This window comes from Telopea speciosissima, chromosome 2, assembly GCF_018873765.1.
Source record: "Telopea speciosissima isolate NSW1024214 ecotype Mountain lineage chromosome 2, Tspe_v1, whole genome shotgun sequence".
Lineage (NCBI taxonomy): Eukaryota > Viridiplantae > Streptophyta > Magnoliopsida > Proteales > Proteaceae > Telopea > Telopea speciosissima.
Window position 1 is genome coordinate 78,796,143 of NC_057917.1, and position 25,116 is coordinate 78,821,258.

Sequence of the window (25,116 nt, forward strand, 5' to 3'; positions counted from 1 at the left end):
GTAGTCAATCACAAAAATAAACTTTACATTAATTAATTGCAGTCACAATACAATACCTTCCAGCACAAAAGCGACCTCCCTAGCAACTAATATGTTAAAAGACCCCCTGTACAACACTAGAAACTCCATGTACCATAATTTCCATAACCATGGATGGTATGAATCTTTACAAATTACAAATATAATCAATTCCAAACCTGTAAAAATATCTCCAAATCCCTCACTACCCCACCCCATCCTTAATTTCATGACACATGATGTTCTCTCTCTCTCTTTGTCTTTGAAAATTCAATATGGGCTATTCCACATATTTGACAAACCCAACTCAGATAAAAAGCTTTCTGGACTTCCTTCACCTAAAATTGGAGACTCTTCCACCTTCAAATTGGTATCATACTTGCTGATGTGATTCAACACTGCTTTTATAACCCTTTTATCACAAGTTGGATTTGAGAAGGTATTCATATCATCAGATCCTCCCCCAAAATTGGTTAAATTACTCTTAGTGAGTACATTTGGTTCCATTTGAGCATAAGCTGACATGTTTGGGTTGGCCTGATTTTGAGCAAAACTGGAGAAGCAGGGCACTTGCTCATACTCAACTAGATTAGGTGGAGTTTGCTCAAAACTGATGTAGGAATCCATTAAAGGTGGAAGTGAAGAAGTTCCAGAGTCTTCATAGCAGTTTTCCACACTTGATTTGGCAGAAACTCCTCTATTTTTATAGAATACTCTACAAAGCACCCAATCTTCCTGCTTACACACACAAAAAGGAAAAAAAAAAAAAAAAAAAAAAGGGTCAGTTATGATTCCATATAAACAAAAAATAAAATAATCTATAGAAAAAAAAAAAAAAAAAAAGAATGTCTGCAACTATTTCTTAATTACTAGGTTAATTATTCCCATAACTGGGGTCAATTATTCATTACTTAATAAAATAGTAAGGAAAAATTTCCAAAATATACCAAAAATTGTCTTTTTCATTCTTGTGAATAGGAAGTGCTTGGTATCTAATTATACGAGCCAATTAAGGACAAAATATGGAATAAATTTTCTAATTGTGAAGACTTTTAGTGTTTTTTTTGTCCACAGGTGCAGTTGAGGAAGGCATATAAAAATTAAGAAAAAATTATTAATTTTGTCTTATATGATGTTTAATTAAAAATAACAACTTGGGTTTTTAGTAATAAGAATGAGAATTGAACCTGAAAAGAGTTTTTTGGTATTAGCTCTGGAGGTCCTTCAATCCTGAACTCATGCATGACCCAGTCTGTCTTTTTCCCTTTGGGTGCCCTCCCTTGGTAGAAAACTAGGGTTTTCCTCATACCCACAAGGGTCCCTTTCCTGATGATCTGTCTATCCTTTCCTGTGGCTTTCCAATATCCGGCCACTGTCGCTCGGTTTGTTCGAAGTCCGGTCGCATACTTCCGATCACGCTGATTGAAGAAATACCATTCCCTTCCTCCAACACAAGCCACTTCTAATCCACATAAGAATTGTATAATCAATTTACATAATCTAGGAAAATGTAATTAATGATGTTGTTAGTTAGATAGTTATATTCCAAAGATACAATGTAATTAGAATCTTTTAGTGTTAGTAGTTAATTTAATTCTTAATTAATTCCCTAATATGCCGGCATTGATTAATGGTACCAAAACATATATTATATGTCATAAGCTCATGAATTATGAAACCTAACCCTAATTAGTCTATATATGTCACACTCAACAACCTAACTATATATGAACTAGTTAAGAATTTTAATGGCTAATAGACACCATACTTAACAAGTGTGTGGTGATTGTGGGTTTAGGTTTTCTAAATGATTTTGACACTTGTGTTATTATCAAAAACTATCACAAAATGTGTACTATATAGGTGTAGTTGGGTTTATCATGTTTGTCTTAATTACTAGATTCTTGATCACAGAGATTGATTAGAAAGTCAACTCTCTTCATATCATTTTAAAAACTTTTTTAATGAATTTTTGAAAAAAAAGGAGCATTAATCATCTTTGAATTTGTTACCTCTAAGAAACTTCTTGAAGAATCTGTCAAGGCCTTGAAGGAAAAGGATTGATTATGCCCATTAAAGGGACATGACATGAAGAATTGAAGATATTTTAATTTCAAAAGATGAAGATGGTGAAGAAGTGTGGAATTCTGCAAATTTCTAACAAACCCATATTGAAATTTTGGAATGAATTCAAAGAAAAGATGAAGATGGTGAAGAAGTAGTAGTAGTAGTAGAATTCTCACCAGGAAGCTCCCAAGGCTCACACTTGTTCAAATCAACTTCAATCATCATAGGAGATTCTTCATAAGAGGAGTTGCTCATCCCTTTCCAATTATTGCCCATAATTTTTTTCATCAAGTAATCACATATTAGTTCTTCATCTCTTGGATGGAACCTAAAACCTGGTGGCAATTTTGCCTCCACCATACTTAGAAAGCTCATTTTCCCACAACCCAAACAACCCAAACAGAGAGAGAGAGATAGAGAGGCTTAAGAGAGTGAATCCCAAGAGAGAGAGGAGAGGAGAGGAGAGGAGAGAAGAGGAGAGGCTTAAGAGAGTGAATCCCAAATAAGGGAATGAAATGGGTATTATATAACAAGCCCGCCAAGTCAACTAATTCCAAGCATGAATCATGGATTTGAATAGTTTTTGTCTCATTTTCTACTCTCTTTTTTACCATTTTTGTTTTTCAATTTTTTATAATATAATTAGTGGAATAAGGGAAGTTTGTTAATTAGTGGTTAAATTGTTAAAAGAGGATAAAAGCTAGAGACGGGTCTTGAGCTCCTTCTCTTTGTTCTCTAGAGGTGGGACCCACTGACATGGTCTAAACTGGTAATCGCCAACTCACTGACGTGGAAATTTCTGGGGTCATTGCCCATTTTGTCTCCTCAAGATAGATAGAATGGATGGCACCGTCATCAACAGTAATCCCCAAGATTGGTAGGACCCATCACTTGCTGATGTCATCACCCAATTAAGTGTTCTTTTCAGATTTTTTCGTGGCATCCAAGTTTTGGGTTGTATCCTTTATTTAATTTATTTATTTAAGGCTTTATAAAAAATAAATTTTATTCAAATAGAAGTTTGTAGTCTTTATTCCAAACTTGGGTTTAAAGGAGGCTTAAGCATTGAAAGTTTACAAATAAAATGACAAATTAATCCTAATAAACAGGTACCTTTAGGCCTTATCAATAAATTAAAAAAAGGGTGGCATACTAGAGTGGCACTATTGATTATTGAACCAATTATTTTTTAGGGTAAAAGATCGTCGTCTAGTCACATAGCCTCTACATCAACACGGAACCGCATAGGAGCATCAAACATTAATGAGATTCTTTTTTATTTCAAGAGGGGATGGTTGTAATTTCGTACACTACTATGTGTGGTCGTAGGATCCACGTAATCTGGTAGAGTTCTTTTTCCCTACTTCTTAAAAAGGGAGGTTCTGTGACTTAGAAGCTTAGAAAAAACCGTAACAATGTGGTGCAATATATGGAATGTTCCATACATAGGAGAATTAAGAGATTTTCATGAGAGGAGGAGAGTGATGGAGAGAGATCTTTCAAGCAAGTGAATAGAATTGTTAACAAATTAAGTGCGATGGAATAGTTTCGTATATGAGAGGACAACAAGGTCATTTCATGTGAGAAGAAAAAGAGAGAGAGAGAAGCTCAAGTCAAATAAGGCTTGTGGTTAGCATTTTTTAGTAAAAAGAAAAGTATACTCTTAAAAATCATCAAAACATGATCCAGAGGGAAGCCTGGAACTTGGTCATTGACAGAATCCAAGCCCTAACTGATCCCCCTGCCAAGAGTTGTCATTTGATGGAAGTATATATGTGTACATGTTCATATCAAATTATTGGGTGAACATTATATAGAGCTTTCATTCAATAATGTTTAGACTGATAATCATGATCAAGACCCGTTGCACTAGGGTACACGCGGCGACACAAGATTGTACATGTTGTATACCCCTTATAATAGTCAAAAGAAAAATGATTATGAAAATTTTAATTCCCATGGCTGAGAAAAACCCAATTTTTTTTTCTTGTTATGAACTATGCCATGTGGCTTTGGTATACTGGTTAGTGTTTGAATCATATATAGAGTATGAAAATGATTATACTTGACAAAACAAAAAATATCCATTTGAGTTTAATGACCCTAATAATGGATTTTTCTTCCCTTTGTGGGTTCTCAAGAATTCACAACCTTATATAAATTTCTACTTGTAGAATTGATTATTCTTGTAAATGAAGATAAGAGAAAGGGAAAGAGATATCTTCACTTACTTGCTTTTGACTAACTCTTTGAATATGTTTCTCAAAATATATATAAGTGGAAAACAAAGAAATTGATGGGCATTTTGTATTTTGCACTTAGTCCTTTGTTTTGAAGAATATCCATGGAAGCAGTTATTGTCATCTCTTTTTTTGAGATAGATAAGTTATTGTCTTCCTTCCTAAACATTGGGAATTTATCTGAAATTCCATGTCATAGCAACCCAATTGAAGTGGTTTATAATTATTACAAATGTCTTCTAGTATGACAAGGATCACTTGTTTGGCAACACGTGATCCGGTGAGGCCACGCCACATGTCGATGATATATATGAGTGAGAGGAAAGATGAGAATTCTTACTTGTCTATGCCGTCCGTGTTCCTAACGGAATTCCTTGATGACTTTACGGCCTCAAAGACTAAAAACAGTCACTTAAATGATTAAAAATTATTTTAAGTTTAAATTACTTAAAGATAAGATTACTATTGATACGTTTCTTTTAAGTAATTGATAAACCTACCTGCTTTAAAGTTCCAAAATTCCTTGCTTTCAAATTATTTTATATGTGGGATTCATCTAGACAACATTTGGTTGTATAGGGAGACTTCAAAGTTCCCTTGTAGAAATTGGGCAGAAATGAAACCCAAATGATTATTTTTTATAAAGTGAAAAAAGGGCACAAGCCCACGATGTCAGAGTGGGAAACATGTGCGATGAAAATATGGAAAATAGATTCATTCAGTAAAAACTCACATTTTATCCGAGGAGAGAGTGTGCCAGACTCTACCAGTGTGAGCCCCACGGCTCATTTTGTTAGAGGGAATGAAAAGAAATTCCCACTTCTAGATAGTGCTCTTTTATTCATAATTTACACATAAAAAATGTTCTTAACATAAAATCATAACTTGGAATCATGGTGTTTTTTTTGTTATTCAAATACAGTGTTTCAGAGTAATCATTGATTCCCAGTCATGACTCAAGAAGTTGGAGGGGAGAAAAAAGCTCTGCGTGGGCCTCATTGTAGCTCCACCACCAACTTGCAATACAAAAGCACAATTTGTTAATAAAATATAACATATATATTATTATTATTATTTTCTTTTCAGTCTTTTCTAGTATTTAAAAAAAAAAAAAGTTGTGAATCCTCCATGAATAACTATATCTACCACGTGATAGTTTTCTTTGCTCTCAACTTTCTGAACATGTTATCTACATCACCAATTATTCATTCATCGAATTTTGTTATTATTATTATTATTTTGTGTGAAAAGAAAATTTCTTAATTAAATAAAAAAATGTATCTACATCAGCCCTAGTGGCTACAGGAATTATATATTCATCATTACAACAAATAAAAACATTCAAAAAATAAAATTAGTTTCGATGTTATATTAGTTTTCACCATGTTTCCATAGATTAGTAGATTGCTAGAAATACCAAGAAAAATCCAATACATGGTAGAGGTCAAGAATATTAATTCTTTAATTATCCAATAGTCAAGTTGTTTTGCAAAAATAATTTTTCCATGTGGAAAGAATAGTTTTGTCATGGACAGTAAAAGAAACCTTTTAATATGAAAAACCCGTGATGTTTCATTCCCCCTAGACAACTATTATTTAAAGGGATTTAAATGTGCAATGTGTTCATATTAAGTTAAAAATTACAATGAAAACTATATGCAATTTGGTTTTTAATCTTTTTTTTTAATGCAATTTTTTTTCTTAATTCTTCTTTTTTTTAATCTCTCTCCCTCTCCCTCTTTGGGTTTTTTTGGGGGCGGGAGATGGGAGCATTTCATATTTTGTCTTTCAACTTAGGCTCTCATCAGATCACAGAGCAACAAATTAAGGGTTGTTCTTGAGACCTATCATATCCTTTTTGACAAGTTTCAGACCTATGACAATGTGCCACGTATCAAAAACTCAAGAAATTTCCAATTTATTTAAGAATTTTTCAAGATTATTCATTGACTCCACTTCTAGAAGGCTGATTGAGAATCAATACAGAACAATGTGTTCATGATTTAGATAGTCTGCATCAGCTTTCACACGGCATTAAACACCCTACTGATTTAAGTTTTTTCTTTTTTAGCTTTTCATTGTAACCCTATAAAGAAAATGACCTTAATGGTTGAACTAGATGAAAATGAGAAAGAAAATTTGAGAGAAAGAATAATAGAGGAGAGGGTTCTCTGAGCAAGCGACATAGAGGAACATACCAATGAATTATGACAGAATGGTTTTATACATAGAAATACAACGAGATCATTTCATGTGCAGAGTAGAGAGACAAAGAAAAGAGAATGCTAGCATACCCTCCTCTAGATACTCAAAGAACCTTCTCTCATAAAGTTTTGAAATGCATAGAGCGGACCCAACTAGTTAAATGATGATGTTACCATTAAACTTTGATTTCTATTTTATCAGCTCCGCATATTTAATCTTCTATAATTTTGGGCTTCTAAATAAATCATAAAAGTTTTAGAAACTAAATATTAAATGGATCGTGCATATTTTAGTTTTCTTTGTTTAGGTTTTGGATTTAATTTTCAGTCACTCGTGATGAAAAGAGAACTTATTCACTCACCACGCTTGGTAGTTGGATGGGTCACTAGGGTGAGGGGGGTTTTTTTTTTTCTTTTTGTATGTTGGACCCAGTTTTCCTTCACCCATGTTGAAAAGAGAATGTATTCACTCACCATTTTTGACATTGGATGGGACATTAGGATTTAGGAAGAGTTAGATTTTTTTTTTTTTTTGGGGACATTATTTTCCTTCATTCATGATAAAAAGAGAATCTCTTCACCCATCACTATTGATAGTTTGATAGGACTCCTTAAACAGTGAAAATGATATTTTTAAACTTTGTACAACATGGAAAGAGTAATAATGAGATCACAATGGTAGGTGAACAAGAGAAAAACTTCCTCAAGTTTTAATACACGAATTGGACTTTCTAATAACTGTGAAATGGTAATTGCATTTAATGAAAAAACTCTCAAACCCTAAATTCAAACCATTGCATTCCAATATAATCACGTCTTTTTAACACTTAATATCCCTTTAGGACTATAGTACCAATAAAATTATATTAAGTTCACTACGTCCATACAACAAGCACCAGTGGTCTAGTGGTAGAATAGTACCCTGCCACGGTACAGACCTGGGTTTGATTCCCGGCTGGTGCAATGTATGCGGGGATTGCTCAGTTGGGAGAGCGTCAGATTGAAGATCTGAAGGTCGCGTGTTTGATCCATGCTCACCGCACGATATGTATATATATTTTTTAATTTTTTATTTTTGATGGACAAAAAAATAAAAATAAAAAGAGGAATCATTATTCCCTCCAATTCGCTGCCCCCTCCAATTCCTCACATGGGGCAGAAATGACCATCCTACTCCCTGTCCAAAAATATTGCTCAAGATGGAGTCCACTCCCCCCTGTTAGAGGAATTGGAGGTGCCAGGGGATAATTATTCAAAAAGAGGGTAAGTCCATGGATTCAAGAATCGGAATCGGATTTGTTTTGATACTCGCCCGGCCGATCCCCATCCAAAATCTAGGGTTAGAACAAATCTCATCTAATTTTGGTGGATTTGATATGATCCAAATCTCAATTCTACTATTTAAAACCTTAGATTAATCCCATGATACTATTTAAATTATTGAATCATTTTGTATTGGAAACTTCACTACAAAGCACATAAATACATCTCCCATTGTTGGATATTGACCTAAAAAGTCTTAATTGATATACAGGATCTTTCTCTTAATCAACTGCTTAACTATATAACAAACACATGTGATCTAAATATGCCTCTCTTTTTTTTTGGTAAACAAATATGCCTCTCTCTCACAGATACCATCTTCTGAGTCTCTCTACCAGGAAACCATAGCTGTCCATTTCATCTAATTTTAATTACTTAAATAATTAGAACTAAACGACAAATTAATCATACGTAATAACCATTTTATAGTGCCCTAACCTTACGTTTGCTATCGCATGCCACCGTCACCCCCACCTTTAATCTCCCTCTTAAAGTCTAATTAGATGCTCTAAACCATTTTCTCATGTAAAGCTGTCTTGTTCTAGATCGTCAAATAGCTAATTAATTAACATTAAACTAACCCACCCACTTGTTCCTTTAATTTAAGTTGGTTTATAGTTTTGTTGGAACATTTGGGGTAGAAAAAGTTAGGAATTGGGGAAGTGGGTCAAAAAGAGTGAGGTAACAAGATAGAGCTCAAATAGACCTGTCTTTTTCATTCCAACCTACCATTAGATTGAGCTTAATTTGGGGACAACTTAATTGGTACCTTTGGGGAAGTGTACTCGTTCCCACTTGAAGATCGATGGGCATTCCTCCAGGCAAAGTTGAACAATTCTAATGCCGAAAAAGAACTCTTTTCGAGAGCATGATTCTTGCGTTTAGACTCAACATGGGATGAAATGATAGTCCTGCCCTTGGTTGATGCTTCATCAGAGAACACTTTCCCAATTCTAATAATCAAGGATTATCAGAACTGCTTAAACAAGGCAAAACCCAGCATTAGAAAGAATTTGAGATTTAGCCCTAATGGAAAAACCACCACGTACATGCTAGTAAGATGATACAAATATAGACCCCATTAGGTGTATCAATCAGTCAGTTTGGTCCAGTTTTGGTCTATTTTGGGTTTGGTTTCGAGTATGTATCGGGTTGGGCTAACGGGCTCTCATATCAGTTCGGTTTGGACTGAACCAGTTAGTTTTGGTTGGTTCAACCGCTACGAACCAACATTTGACACCCCCTAATTAAAACAAACATGGTGCCCATCAATCAGCATATAATGCAATAGCACAAGTTAATCTACTAGCTGAGATAAAATTAAAAGTGGGGAGCTAGAGATAATGAAAGATACATCATATTTGGATAACCATAACCTCTTAACCTATCATCAGTCCCTAACCTCAATAATTATTTTGACCTTTCTTCTTCTTTCTGTCCAAACAACAACAATATGACATGCTTGCCAGAAGGCTTATAGGTCATCACTGAAAAGGATTGGGTTTCTATGTAACAGGTTTGCTCTCTCATGTAAGGATTCAAATCCCAAATTTGAAATGGTCATCACATGAGATTGACATCTTTGTATTGCAAGAGCCTAGTCCCTACCAAAACCTTTTCCTTTTGATCATCTAAGAAAGTGATATTTAGTTGTGTCAATTCATGAACAACAAAGGAATGCATTCTAAAGTTCTTCATAGGGAAATTTAAATCCAATCCGATCATTACCTCATTGTTGCAACACCTACCCATAACAATCCAACAAAAAGTCTCTAAAACTATGTGATTTTTGTTTGAACTTTTACCAAAACCCTAATAAAAGAAAAATAAACTAGCCACATCAAGTTTTAAGGGTGAATTTTACGCGAGTCCCAATAAATGGTATCAAAGCAGAGACGTGGAAACTTCGGTATGCCTCCGACAATGATAGAAAGAAAAAAAAAATCTCTTGTTCACTTGGACATAAGTTTTGCAAATATTTAATTTAATCAGATAAATTAATCTTTAATCAAATTGGCATCTTGTCACAACTAATAGCAATATATACAACCTAGATAAGGTCAAGGATCTATAGTATTGGATGTATTTTGGTATTAGACGACATGAATTTTTGGAGTATTCAGAAGGGATTTCAAATTTTTATTTGACTAGATGAAAAGAAGTATTATAGAATAGAATACAATATTAGACACAAGCACAGGTTACTAGTCAATCTATGAGGCTACCTCTTACAAGAAAAGTTGCCTAATCTTTTTTGTATGTTACTTCATATAATTCTTCTCTAACTGAATATACTAGGAATAATGAATCAAAATAAGTATATTCATATCTAAACTGAGGAGACCAAAGGTTTATAGAGATGATGTTAGATAGAAAGTCTATTATACAATCAGAAAGGAATAAAACACATCAGTTTTTCTGGATAAGTATTAACTAAGTCTTATTTAGGGTAGACCAACTTCTTAACAAAGCTAATTAGAAGACTCTTTACCATTTCTCAGCAACAATACAACTTGTTTCCATTAAAAGATTCTGGTCTCTCTCTCTCCAACAGTCTGCAACTTTGGGAACAGCCTTAAGCAATACGTTAAGACCTAATCAAAGAATAGATTATTCAAATAAATCTTGCTTAACTAAAACGTGGCTTCAAATCCTACTGTTTTGGTAAGGAAACTGCAACTGAAGATTGGTCTTTTTGGTATGTCTCATCACAATTTGTAAAATAGCAGATCTTGGGTTTTTTTTATTTTTTATTATTATTATTATTTTTAATAAATAAATAGCAGAAATTCTCTGAGTAAACCATTGATATTTCACCATAAGGAGGAGAAAAAAAAATCTGAGGTTGAAGGGGTTTTTCAGTTTTTCTTTATCTGCTTGTTCCGAGTAAACCAAATCCAACAGTTGTGATAATCTATAGGGAAAAAGAATGCTACCTAGGCGTGTGGCAAGCATGGCTCCTGTGTCTAGACAAAGTACCGCCCTGCCCCCATGGAAAGGAGGAAATCTCGCCTAAGCAGATGCTTACACACGCGTGTAGGCTCTAGAGGCCCAGGCATTTTCTGGCCCTAATCTATATTACTGACTCTGAAAGAACTTTTTTAGGTAAACGACTCTAATAGAACAAGCCCTGAAACAAAAACTAAACACTCATGAAGTCCCAGTTTTTTGCTGCAGTTAGGTTTTCATTTGGTTGGACCATGGTTGTTTCTGCTTCCAAACATGCTGTTCTTAGTTGATAGGAAAGGCCCCGGACCAGGGTTTCAACAATTGGGATTGGACTGATCCAGATTCTGGCTGATCCGAGTCATCTGATCCTTGTACAGAAACTAGGGTTAGGGCATGTTTTGGTCAAAATTTGGTGGATTTCTCAATAAACCTAACCAATTCCAATCCAATCCAATCGGGATCCCAATTCCGGGTTTTTAAACCCTGACCTGGGCCTTTTTATGCCTCCAAAAAGGATACTTTGCAACAGGTACTACCACCCGGTTCAACTTTGGGTTGTCAATCGGTCAGTTCGGGCTCAATCGGCTTCAGTGTGGTAATGGTGATCCAAAACCAAACCAATAAAGGAAGCTTTGTTTCCATTCGATTTGGTTTCCATAGACGTGTTTGGGATTTGGGTCCACTAAGAAGTAAAAACAACTTATCTTGCAAAGCATTGTCCCTAATCACCAAGAATTCTTTAAATTAGGATTAATATGAACCCATCTGATTTCAATGCCACAGATCCACCGAAAAATGAAAACGGTATTCTTGAGCACAAGTTAGGCCTCCTGCGAAATTATGCCATTGTCACCTTCGGTGGCACAGAATGGTATGGATAGCCCAGAGCTCCAGAAGTACCATTCTAGATTGTTACAACCGTTCTATCTCAAAAGCTCAAGCTTTTGAGTCCCCCAAGCACATATCAAGGATCAACACACCTCTTAAAAAAATTGTACATCAACAAAGCAACACAGATCAAACAAGGAGTTTGTGGATCCGCACAACTAGGGTTGTAGCACCTTCACAACAATGGACTCTATCGTATCCAGAAAAACAATGGGATTCTAACTGGCCTGCCACCATAAGAACTTCTAATACCGACTCACTAGCTAGTTCCAATTCTTTCCCGCCAAATCCATCTTCGCCATTAGTGTCACATCACAGATTGACTTTGAGATTTTCCCTCAAAATTGCACATGTTGAAGCATTATACTTCTCCAGATAGTTGAGCTATTCTCTACGGATGTCACCACCAATTAATTCACCTCTGCCTTGGTGGTTATCTTGCCGGTTGCCTTTGTTAGCAGATGATGCTTTCTAAATCATATTGCCATTGGAAAACCCTTTAAGATGGTTTAATCTGTATGCTGCACAAGTCAGCTACAGGGCGCACTAGCTAACGCTAGCGCCCTTATTTGGTTTAGTAAAGGGGGTCACCCTTTTAGTAAAGGGGGTCGCCCTAAATGAGTAAGGCTGGATTTCATCTCCTGCACCCTGATTTACAACCAGCCTGTGGTCAAGCTGGTCTAAGACCACCCCTGATTTACAACCCTAAAGCAGTCGAGCTGGTCTACGACCACCCCTGTAGTTTTCTTCGCAGGAGTGCGCATCCACGCACTTCCGTTTTCTACGCTGCTGCAGCATCATTTACGGATGAAGCCGAATCAGAGGTCTCTCGAGTCAGACCCAATCCAAATACACCCATAGCAAACGAATGCAACATGAACCCTCTCCCAGAAGTTTAAGATGAATAACAATGGAGGATGACATATGAAGCATTTGTAGTCCAAACAGGCCATAGTCACAATCCAAAGAATACTCACTTCCTGTGACAACATATGGACTACAGAGACAAATATCTTGTTTAACAATATGAATAATCCAGATAAAAAAACAATTGAGAGATACAAAGCACATGATAAGCCTTCAGCTCTTTGAAGCATCAACCTGCCAAAAAATAGGAAGAAAAAAAAAACAAAAATTACAGTAGTGCTTTGGGGACTCGGTACCAAAACATGCCTTTGCCCAATGCAAAGCACTCTGCTTGCATAACAAATCCCAAACCGGTACTTTTGCCGCCTATAAGCTCCGTGTGTAAACCTAAAAAACGAACCAAGAAACTTCAGAGCCTACGTACACAAGGACCAAGCACATAAATATCCAACCTACGTAACACATCCCCACCAATACGTTGCAGCAACCACAGCACAGATCTAAGGTCTTCACCATGAGAGTCAGCCCAGACCATAACCAAAAAGGCTCTTGAATGGGGCTAGCAGAAGCCCCAGTCACTGCCACTGTTCATTCGCCTTGCAAAAGGAAATGGCCATACATGATTCATGATCGATTATAGAAATCAACTAAAGTTCAAGGTCAAATTCATGGCACATCCCATCCAGCTGAATCTGTCAAAACTGAAGCACAAAAGAGATACCCATATGCCATATCCCTCTAATTCTGTTTAAAACATGATAGGCTCTAGCATGCAATACTTACATTCTGCAACATCCCCATAATGAAGAAGAAAAAACAGATGGGTTGTAGGTTTGTAATTTCTAACACAAGAAGTTCCTACTAACTGCAACTTATTTGACCAGTTAAATCCAATAGTTGAAATATCACTCCATAAAGTATGTTCATATAGAAAGACATAAAAAAGAACATGTGTGAACAAAGCAGAACCTATACATTTCATTGAAAAAACAAGCAAAGGTATGACATGTCATATCCAACATAATTTGTCTTTTTGACTTAACAATTCTGATGGAAGCAAAGATATGAAAACATGTTGTTAGACAGGAGGTTTTTATTCAGCATCCAAAAAATTGGGGTTCGATTTGAGACAAGGGTTTGGGAATCAAATATTAAAGGTGATACTGTATATTCTTTTTGGATTTCTATTTAAAATTAATTGGGTTGGTACAAGTTTCCCTTTTTTATTTTCACATCTTGAACAGTAGCCATGGAGGAGGAGCATTGGCATTCAAGTATGATCATAGCGGAGATGAATTAAAGTGTTGACAGGGGGGGGGGGGGGAAGATAAAAACAGGCTTTAGAATAGATTTATGGAGTCTGCATGGGTACTATAAACCATAAAAATCTTCAAGGCTCAACCTCATGAGAATAGGGTTGTGATGGATTCAATCTAACATCATCATAGATTTCAGAATCCTATCCACAATAGAATCATAGGGCTCACAACCAGCAGATTAAACACCTCAGATTAACCCAAACAAGGTCACATGTAGGTAACTAATAGTATGTCAACCCCTCAAAGCAGGATGAAAATCCAACGGTTGGATTCCAAGTTATTAGCAAAGGAATGAAAATAGAAACTAATCTCAGAATTGGAAACAGATTATAACTTCAAATCCCCAAGGCAGAATAACACAAGAACATGGACAGAATCAACACTCCATGAATCATATGTAAAAATCAGTTCATTCCCACAGCTAGATGTTTCAGATCAGCAATACACAAAATAGAAACTTTGGCTCGGATTTATTAACCATAAATGCACATCAACCCATAGGATAAAACAGTCCAGAATTCCAGTCAAAGGCAGCCTATGAATCTATGATTACCTCTTGGAAGCCTCAAAGCTGCTGATTAATCCCACAGCCAGAATCTAAGATCAATAACTCCACCAAAGTAGAAACTCAGAACAGAATTTAGAAACCAACAGTACTCCCTATCTGCAGGGTAGGTCAAACCTTAACCTTAATCGAAGGAAAGCTAGGGTAGAAACTCGTACACGTCAAAGTATTTCCTCATTCTAATACAGTGAAGAAATAGCATTATCTTACTGTCGCAGTCCAGCAATGGCAAAAACAGGAGCCACAGGGTACTGTTAACATGAATGAGTCCTCCAATCGATCTCTCTATCGTAATCAATACTCCTCTGCACTAGCACAACTGGGCAGCAGCTTAATCTCCAAGAACGGGTCTCGAGCAACTTCAATCCTTGCTGGAATTGCAAGGAATGTGAAAGAATAAGAAGGGATAAGACCAAGGCCTCTCACCTATGGCCTAGGTCAGTTTCTCACTATCCTAATGCCATCACACCACTGTTGCAAGGAGTCTCACCATGCACACTGTCTCTCACAGCAAAGGCAAACAAACAGTCAAATCTTTTCTAAACTTCAAAAATCGTGGGGTGTGTGTAGGCAGCCCCTCTTTTATTGATAAACAACAACCAATACCCACCCCCTTGCGTGGAGAGGGAGATCTCTCAACAAAATAGAAACTAGTCCTAGTATAAGATCTAACTTCTAGATACAACTCAAATAGAAACATTCACTAAATTAGAAACTACTACTAACATAAAGAGAATCTAAACAAAATAGAAACCGTAAAAGTCCTCCACACAGAGACTGTTTAACATGTAGTATTGGACCTAAATCGGGCCCACGAAAAATGGACCAATAGCTGGGCCCAAAGGCCTAGGCTGGCTGGCTGGTTGGTTCTTTCTTCTGCTCCACCCCCTTCGATCTACATAAGGTTGAACTCAGGCTCATTAAACATATGCAAAAGATAAGCTCACTTGACACGTTAAAGGATTTGCCAGGGTTACAGACAGCCTAGTTTGCCTCACTAAAGCTTCTTTCCAATGTCAAGCCTATATAACCTCCAGCCTATATAACCTCCTCTCCGCAGTTATCTCTTATCTGGAGTGAGCTTCAGTCTATCAGCAGAAGGTTGCCTTCTAGGGGAGATAGTGTCTCTTGGAATGCTAACAGCTCTCCTGCATTCTCCTCTAAAGGAGCTTGGAACCTTATCCGGCAGAAAGGTCCGATGGCTATTTGGAGGAAGCTTCTGTGGTTCAGGCATCACATCCCTAGGCACTGCTTCACTGCTTGGAGGGTCTTCACTGAATGTCTTCCTACGCAAGCCTTCCTTTGCAGGCGGCACATCCAGGTGTCCAGTTCTTGCTGCCTTTGTTGGAGCAACTCGGAAGACTTGGCTCATCTGTTCTTTGATTGTCCAGTCTCCAAGGCCATATGGAAAGGCATCCTCTCCAAATGCTGGCCTGCCCAAAGAAGGATTCTCAGTTTCTCTAGAGAATGGATTTGGGTTGACATGATCTATGGAGGAACTTCTGTGTGTGATTCAGTGGGAAAGATGGCTTTCTGTGCTGCTATTAGTCACATTTGGATGGAGAGGAATATTAGAAAATGGACCTCCAAATCGCGTATCTTTCAGCAGATATGGGATTCCATTTCCTTTGAAATCTCCTCAAAGCTGTTGTCTGCCCCTCCCTCTTTTTGTAAGGACACCCCAAGGAACAGGCTTATTGTTGTCTCCTGGGGTCTCTCTAATGTTTCTCTTCTAGCTTCTGTTAGCTAATGCTCTCCTAGCCTTGGGCTCTTGTATTCCCCCTTTGGGGGCCTTTCCTTTTTCTTTAGTAATTATATTCTTTATTCACCCAAAAAAAAAAAACCTCCAGCCTACAAGCCTAAAAAGAACAATTAAAACTCATACAAATCAAAATCATCAAGATTGAAAATTGTAAGTTATGGACATAGGGACTAAAGCTGCATATACAAAGATTTTAACTATAAAAAATAGGACCGAGTTTTCCTTTAGCCATGGTGAATGGGAATCCATTCACCGCGGGGCTTCAGATGCGCGTGGGAGGGTATTTTGAGGAACATACTAAAAACCTATAGGGATTTGTGAACCCTAGGATGTGTGGTGAACCTTCACTACATGAAAACTTTCTCCTAAAAAATATAATTCTTTATCTCTATGAGCAGAGCCCACCCTAAGTTTGGCAAAATGAGCTTGGGTCAAGGCACCAGCTGACCCAGCAAGCTAGAAAGTTGAGTCAGTGAACACAAACTTGTGTTCACAGCCCTAATTAAGGTGCATAATTTGTGAGTACAAAGGAAACCCTAACCATCCAATCTATATATTTCTTCTAATGGACTGGTGATGCAATCTGAGGAATTCAAAAAACCCGGATTGGATCGCTTATGGGCCCACCCGAACTAATATCAACTCAATTAAACAAGATAGTGGTAAAACTATAACAAGATGAAGTTTTCAAAGGAGGGTAGCAATTTGGTAATTAAGCAGAATCTTAAGGCCTACTTAGGAAGGTAAGGGACAGGGATGAGAAAAGGATTAGAATTAAAGGAAAAAATGGAATGAAACTAACTAATGGGACTAAACTGAATTAGAAATAAAGAGGCAGGGTATTTATGCAAATCACAACATAAAAAAAAACAACCTACAATTAGAGGTTGTCTTCAACCTTTCGACTGTGAGCAGGGAAGCGGTAAACCAGGTTCATAAAATTCGAGAGAATTCTCTCATAACAAGTCCAAACAAACTGGGATTTTGGGTACCTAATTACAACTAGTATTCTTCTGAAAATATAGAATTAGCAGTCCCAGAAGATTACGGAAATAAAGGATAAAATGTTCTGCTATCAAACCTGGCGGTTGGGGGGAAGAGAGAGAGGGCTTGAGTTTCAACTGGAAACTCCTACTTCCAGCAGGATATTGTGCTGGGAATCTGCAGGTAGGGTCGCCCTGAAGTAGCAATTTTAATCCCCAAGTTTAGAGTGAAAAAAGGAGACGCGAAACAGATTGAACAATTTCTCAAGGTTTGAACTTTTAGCCGGCAGCAGGGGAAAGTTATAAAAAATGAAATAGTAATGACTAAGGTGGGATGGAGAGAAGATTAGAGTAGATGAAGAAATAGATCGTGAATGAGGGAGATGGAAGCAAAGAATGGAGGAGAAGAAGAGGGGATCGATGAGGAACAAGGGAGACAACTACACAGAGCCACACTTGGCTCCAGCTACGGCAACAGCAACTCTACTAATTTCAATTCATTAATCTCTGTGTAGTATTGAGCTTCAGAATCATATATATAAAATAAAGACTCCTCTAAAATAGAAACTACTCTCTAACTAGGATACTTACTCAAACAAGTAAACTTGAAATAGGGAAACTATCTCCTACATAATCTACCAGAAATAAAACACAATAAAATAAAAGATTACAAGATATCCTCAAATAAATGAATCACTACTAGGCTACCAGAACTTATTAAACCAAAAACCCAGTTTAGGTCCGGTTCCCCTTGGTTTGGATCACCAAATCCGGTCGTGTTGGTCCAGCCACCATAGCGCTACTGCATCAACTGGTCAAAGTTTTCTTCCAACCACCTAGAAGAGTGATAAAAAAGATAGTTATAAAGTCAACAGGATCGACTCTAGGTATAGGAAATGCCATAGGTTGAACCTCTATGGTGGCTCCTAGCCCCCACATGAATTGTGAAAATAGGCATTGTCGTCAGACTGAATGCTCATGCTGTTGTCTCTCTATATATATAAATGCAAATGATATTGCCTTAAGTGTTTACTAAAAAAATATCAGAGGCAGAATTTTCATTGTCATGAGTTTTAGTATGTGTAACATGTCAACCATAGTTCAAGTAAAATTGATGGGAGGCATAGTCCAGACTTGCAGAACTTTTCAAGTAGGTAGTATTATGAACAGTGTAAGACTGACACACTTTATCTCTCATATTATTACTAGAAGATATCTTGAGAGAGAGCGAATAAATGCCTAAGGTTGAGCATGACTGGTCATCTGAAACACAATTTTTAGAATGAGAAAGAGAATTCTCAATCATTGAATCTAGAAAACCTGTCACATAAACCAATAAAGACTATCAACCAACAGTTTATCAATACACATTGTATGACTCATATGAATGTTCTGATTCCCACCATGGGGGCTCACATTGTATGATTCATATGAATGTATTGATCCCCATCATGGGGGCTCCCATTATGGTCAGCCTCTTATATTCCAATTTCCCACTGTGCTGATTATGCAACGGACATACACATATTTGATACATCAAATGGAGTGGTGAGCCTGACCAGCATCACGTATGGAGCTGTCATCGATCAAAACCAGCATCATGTATGGAGCTGTCATCGATCAAAACCATATAACAGTCTATCCAGAGGAAACTTCAATCCCTGGTCTCAAGATATAATGCAGAAATATAAGAACAATTACACAACTCAGTAAACCTCAAGTGAGTGAAGACATTACATTCTTCCAAATGCAGATTACTCTCTCGAACCCTCCTCTGCTGGTGAAGGTGAAAAGCTTTGCCTTGCCCCCAATTGAAGGCTTCTTTTCAAGACTTGTGAATCTACAAAGAACCTTTAAATGAAACAAAATGTGTTAGGTATTAAAGAAAATGAAAAAATAATAATAATAACAAAGATGATGATGGAAAGACCTGCAACTAGAGAAAGGCATCATTTGGTTGTGCCACCCAAATGCAAGTTCTACCAGTTCTCCCATATTGGAAACTATCCCACTCCACTTAGTTATTAAATTCCTTCTGTCATTGCCAATCAAGAGAGAGAGAGAGAGAGAGATGTACCCAGCCCATCGGGCAAAAGAATTTCATTTTTGAAGCAACACAATTTCTGTTTCATAGTGGTGGAGATGGATTTCTCTACATGCTAAGGTAGCTTCCTTAGGCTTTCAGAGGTGGATTCCTTCGATTCTGGGTAGATTCCAGGGGCTGTTCCTTTTGTTATTCTTGTGGCTTAATTTTAGTTTATGTATTGACCAGGTCAGTAACTGTTCTCCAATTTGTATGTTCTTTTTTCTGGTTGACATACTCTGCTTCTGCAATCTCTGTTCTCCAATTCATATGTTCCCCCACCCCCATCCTGTACATCTCCCTCCTCTCTCTCTCATCTATCCCCCTCTCCCCACCCCCACCCTGATCTCTGCAACTGCCTCATCTTCTGGAATTAATTAGATTGTAACAGGTGGAATGGGGATTCTAACCAAAAAACAGAGGGAGAAATGTATTGAGCATTGTTTGCAATTGGCTTCAAAAGATATGAAAAGGGATTTGAGATCTTTGAGTTCCTTCTGCGTGAAAGCTCTGAAGGAGAGAATGTGTAACATTGAAATGAGGAGAACAGAGAGCAAGGGCAAATAAAATGCAGGGAAGAGTTACATACTCGCAGAAAAGAAACGAGGATTGCTTGAAGCTGAGTGAGTGTTACCCATGTCTCTGGGCTGAGACATCCCTGGAGGCTTCTAGAGAGAAGGTCTCGGTTTGGGAGACGAAGAAGATGCTATTGCTTCCACTCTTGTCATTCGTCCGAGAAGGTTGCTAGTGAAAATGGGAGAGAGAAGAGGGCAAGGAGGAGGGGGAAAGAGAGAAGTGTTTCCATGTAACCAAATGCATTTCTAAATTGCATAAATACTACCCAAGAAGAGAAACAAAAAAAAATTCTGACTCAGAAATATTTCTATGGAATAGAAATGTTATCAAACAGGCCCTTAATGGCAAGCAAAATGGATCCCAAGCAACAATCTAGATTTTATGGAAATGAAAAGAAAACTACAAGGATCAGGCCAAAAGAAGCAGGTCCTGAGAAGAGAAAAAAGAACGAACATTAAATCCTTAATTATTCAAGATAAGAGAATTCCCTAAACTCCATTTAAGCCCTCTCCTTTGCATACACTAATTTAGCGGTATCACACTCTGGAAAAATTGCACCATTTTAATTGCAATCTTACCTATACCACAAGGTTCACTTCAGTATTACAAAACTAAGTCTCAGCCTAATCTGAATTCTATTTTGAAGCTATTGAATTTCTCCATCTTCCTTATGATCCTGCTTTCTGAAAATGTTGAACCTTTTCTGTTTTGCTCATCTCTTGTTCTTTCCCTATTCCTAGTTGGAGAACATTTTGCTAATCCTGTTTCCAGTATGATAATTGTCAGAATACACCTTGAATTTTCTAATCCTAGTTGCATTAGGATATCCAGTTCAACATTAGTTGCTCAGTGCAAATGGATCATTTCCTGTGGATTTTTTAATATTAGGTGCAATAGGATGGATCACAAGCTCCAATCTATTGACAATGGCCTGACAATGGTCCATGAACACAGCATAAAGAGAATCAAGGTGAAAAATAACTCATTTAAGTAGTCACTAGGAGATAGACAAGCTAAGCAGTCATTAAGTCATAGCAACTTTCATTTAACCCCTTGTACAACTTATTGGTGAAACACAAAGCGAAAAATACAAAATGAGCTGCAAGTAGAAGACTTCCCAATCTTAGCTTCTTTCAGCTAGTCCTTTAGAAAAATCATTTATATAAGAGTGGCAGTGAATAATATGTTACCAAAATTTATTTTCTTGGAGGGAGTAGTAAAGAAAAAAATTAAGAATCCAAAAAATAAAAAATCAGGTCTGAAGTTAGAGATCAACCTAGAGACGGAATTTTGAGAAGATTGTCCACATGTTCTCTGCGAAGGCATTCCATCCACTTCTCATCAACAGATTCCCATAACCTATCATGCAAGCAATTTGAAGATGAGTGGTGGGCAACAAAGGTTTCACAGAGGAATCCAGATATACAATACTGGAGCAAAAGCGTAAACCTTGAAGAAATCGACCACATGAGCGTCATATAGAGGTCTGTAAGGTCTGAGGAAATTTATAATCCGTTCTAGGTTTTTAGCTGCAGTCTCGCAAGAATACCTGCAATGGCGAGCCATCGAGCCATTGAAGAGTCTGAGACAGAAGTAGAGAAAGATGGGTCAAGGAAGGAAGGAAATTTCATCTTTCTAGTGGTGATCGTATATTTTTCGGGCCACGTGGTATTCTTTTAACCCAGTAAATTTAACTTAGGGATTATAAGTAAGAGTGGATAATGGGCCGTGGGTCCTCTCTATTGCTTAACCAATGTTAGGCTTGTTAGCCAATTGGGGTGGGCTTAAGTCCATTAAATATACGAAGGTTTTTTTATTTCTTTTATTTTTTAATTTTTTTAATTTTTTTAATTTTTTATCGCCTTCCCTTTTCTTTTGTGGGTAGGAATAATCTTTTGATGCAACTAATCCTACCTCGAAGTCATTCTAAATGAAGAGATTTTATGAGGTAGTGTTTAGTGGGGTCCAGATATTTTAGACATGATGTTCCCAACATCATTTTATCATTAGGGTAATGAATTGTTCGACACAAGTGTTACTGTTTTTTTAATATATATTTTTTTTGGTAAACAATTTTTTTAATACTAAATACTATGATAAAATTGATGTATAAAATACTCATAATTTATTTGACTTTGTAATTATTGTTAGAGCAATGGATTGACACATTGCTAGTGTGGAATGGAATCTCTCATGCCAAACCAATGAGGGCATGGAAGATGGCGCATGGTTCATATAGAGAATGCATGATACTTGCAACATAGAGATCATTTTTGCTTATTATTAATATACGTCAGTTTTTTTAACTAAGATACATTTTGACAAATTTATAGATAATCTTTTTTAGGCTAAAGTTTGTATGTATGGTCGTGTATGTGCACGGTCAACATTTAGAGAAGTCAGATGAGTATAAATGTCCATCCAAAATGACGATAACATCCCCACCCTTTTTTTTAATGGAAAAAAAAAATATTATTAAAAACTGAACAAAACTACAAAAGGTTAGACTTGATATAGTTTTGATAATCAAACTAACTGAAAAGGAATACTAGAGACGTTATCAATAGCTTCTACTAATTCTAAGAAAGGTCTGAGAAGATTCCAAGGTAATTTAAGGTAGTTTGTTGGTTTAAAATATTTACATAGGTATCTATTACAAAACTACACTTGATTGATCATAATTCTTGCTTCTTGAGTGCATTTCCATCCTTTGAGAATCTCAAAAAGTTCTGCTTCCGTTCATCATGAGTAGCAAGTTCACCTACATCTGTTAGCTTACTTTGTTCATCTAGCAAAGTGTTAAAAGTCCAGCTGGTTATTCTAAGGGCTGGTTCATATATGTTTGCACCAATTAAATCAGATAAATTCATTTTGATATTAGCAGATAATTTTGAGAAAGAAAGAGAGAGTGTGTTTTGTGTATAATTCAAATCAGATGAACCTCTAGCTGGAGGGTGAATATTTATAACAGATAGCCATTTTAAAACGTCCTGAAATATCAACATAGGGTCAGTCATAGAAGTACCTAAAATTACTTTATTCCTTCCATTCCAAATGAAATAGCAATTTACAATAAAAACAGAGAAGGACCAACTCATAGAGTGCTTATCGGATGCATGGGCTTCAAGGATAGAAGCATAGAGGTCAGTAATAGTGGGGGCTGTGAGATGTTCAATTCTCAGTCCAATAGGACCAAAAGCCCATATACGCTTAGTCCAATCACATGATAAGAAAAGATGTCATATGGATTCATTGACAGAACCACGGAAAACAGATGTAGGCTCAGGCATCCATTTCGAAAAAAAGGCTCGGACAGGGATCCCTACATGTGAGACATGCCAAAATAAGATTTTAAACCAAAAATGAATATTAATTTTCCAAAAAAAATTCCACCATTTGGATACTATGGGGCTATAATTTATTGGAGATGAAAGGAAGTTGGCAGTGATCTTTGTTGAAAACAACCCATTTCTCGAAAGGGGGCATCTCCAACAAGCATCAGAGTCTGATAGAGTGAGTTTAAGAACATTATTTGTAATAAGTAAAGAAAAGCAGGAGAAAAGTGAAGTATGATTCCAAGCATTATTAGAAAGTAAATCCTGAACAGTATTATAATTAATATTACAGTTCCTGATGTTGGCTAAGAAATTACCTGTGGGTGAAGGTATCCAGGGATCAACCCAACATGAAGTGGACTTACCATTCCCCACTTGACGAAACACCATGTTTTTCAAGTCTAGTAAAACAGAAGCAATGCTATTCCAAGTCCATGAGTATCGTTTTGCAATTGTTTTGGGATAAAAAATAGAGGTTTTTGAAAAATATTTGACTTTTAAAATTCTAGCCCAAATGGAATTAGATTCTGTAATAGGCCGCTATCCTAGTTTTAGGATCAAGGCTTTGTTATGCACAAATGATTTTCTAATTCCAAAACTACCAACTTTAGGATGTTGACAAATCTTGTCCCAACCAATTAAATGACATTTTTTCTTATCACTATGTTCATTATTCCATAATCGATTATAGATAGAATCCAATTCTTTGCACACTTCTTTCTTGGGGAAAAGAAAACAACATCCCCACCCTTCCTTTATGATGGAATAGACGAGAGAATATCCCGCGCATGAATACCATTATCTATTTTTTACCATTCTTTTCATATATCATAATAATTTATATTTATACAAGATAATTGTATCAACCTGCTTTGTGTATATTAAAGAGTGGTGTTAAAGAGGTTACCCCTTGAAATAAGTCTCCACATGGCAGCTCTAGGGCTTCTTTTGGTTGCTAATAGTATTAAAGAGTGACATTAAGGAGACTATCCTTTAAAATAAGTCTTCTCATGACTATTCTAGGGTTACTTTTGGTTGCCCGTGATTCTAAAACAAGCAATGTCCTAGGAACCACATTCTAGGAGGTCCTCTTCTTATTTTCAATATATACAAACCAGTATTAGTAGAAAAGTGCAGCAATTAATACACATCATACAACACAGTTTCATGATACAATATAAAAATCAATTATACAGATTAAAAAAACTAAAATCAAAATGAAACTTGTTTGATTCAGTTTGATTTCAACTTTCATGTACATGTTTAATTCAACTCATACACTTTTGATATTTTGGTTTAAACTATTCATTTTATTCGAATCATATATGTTTTCTTTATTTAGGTTCATTTTTATTTGATTTACTCCGATTTGATTCATATTGTTGATTTTTACCTTTTTTTTTTAAATTGAGTAAATTTTTATTTCTAAAATCAAAACCCATTCGATTTTTTGCAGATTCATTTTAAGGGTTGACTTTCAATTTCAATTCTAAATTGATAACCTTAAGTATGAATTTGTGGAAGGTGCTAGCGCATATTCTGCTCCCAGATAAAGAATACTCCCCCAAAGATAAAGCATATGTTGAAAGCTTCTTAAATTTTGTTTAGGTCAGCTAGCTTCTTTTTTTTTATATTGGTAAACACACAAAACCACACGCCAGCACCCCAAAGGTTAACTGACTTTTAGGGCCACAAAATGGTGTGTGTAAGGTCAGCCAACTTGAAGAGGTTTTCCAAGCATGGGATCTATTTTTGCCATTTGGAAGTGAAATTTGGAAATTATAAGTAGTAATTGATGGGAATCCTAACATAAGAAATAATAATGTGTAAGTAACACTAAGATCTAAACGAAAATTGACAAATTTGTAAACTTGGGAAGACGGTTCATATATAAGAGGCTCACATGTCAAGGAGGAGAGTATTATACTAGTAGAATG

General features: G+C 36.4%; 2 protein-coding genes and 2 non-coding genes across 6 annotated transcripts in view; 3 read left to right on the plus strand and 1 right to left on the minus strand.

The window, feature by feature from the left end:
• Positions 1–232: 232 nt before the first annotated feature.
• On the minus strand, positions 233–11,929 carry LOC122651642 (NAC domain-containing protein 21/22-like). 2 transcript variants are annotated; one of them, XM_043845117.1, is made up of 4 exons: positions 11,924–11,929; positions 2,262–2,318; positions 1,206–1,480; positions 233–753 (listed from the first exon to the last, which is right to left on the minus strand). In XM_043845117.1, exons 2-4 carry the CDS (start codon positions 2,308–2,310, stop codon positions 289–291), a joined length of 789 nt encoding a protein of 262 aa, XP_043701052.1. In that variant the 5' UTR covers positions 2,311–2,318; positions 11,924–11,929; the 3' UTR covers positions 233–288. The 2 variants fall into 2 exon arrangements, with proteins under 2 accessions (XP_043701052.1, XP_043701050.1); XM_043845115.1 differs by lacking the exon at positions 11,924–11,929 and having other exon boundaries at positions 2,262–2,555.
• TRNAG-GCC lies at positions 7,422–7,492 on the plus strand. Its single transcript has one exon. It is a non-coding gene; the product is annotated as a tRNA-Gly (tRNA).
• On the plus strand, positions 7,499–7,571 carry TRNAF-GAA. Its single transcript has one exon. It is a non-coding gene; the product is annotated as a tRNA-Phe (tRNA).
• LOC122651640 (lysine-specific demethylase JMJ18-like) overlaps positions 10,615–25,116 on the plus strand; it is a 33,075-nt gene continuing 18,573 nt past the window's right edge. For both annotated transcript variants that reach the window (XM_043845110.1, XM_043845112.1), the window contains exon 1: positions 10,615–10,632. The gene's annotated coding sequence lies outside the window, so the exon portion shown is untranslated. The remainder of the gene's footprint in view (positions 10,633–25,116) is intronic.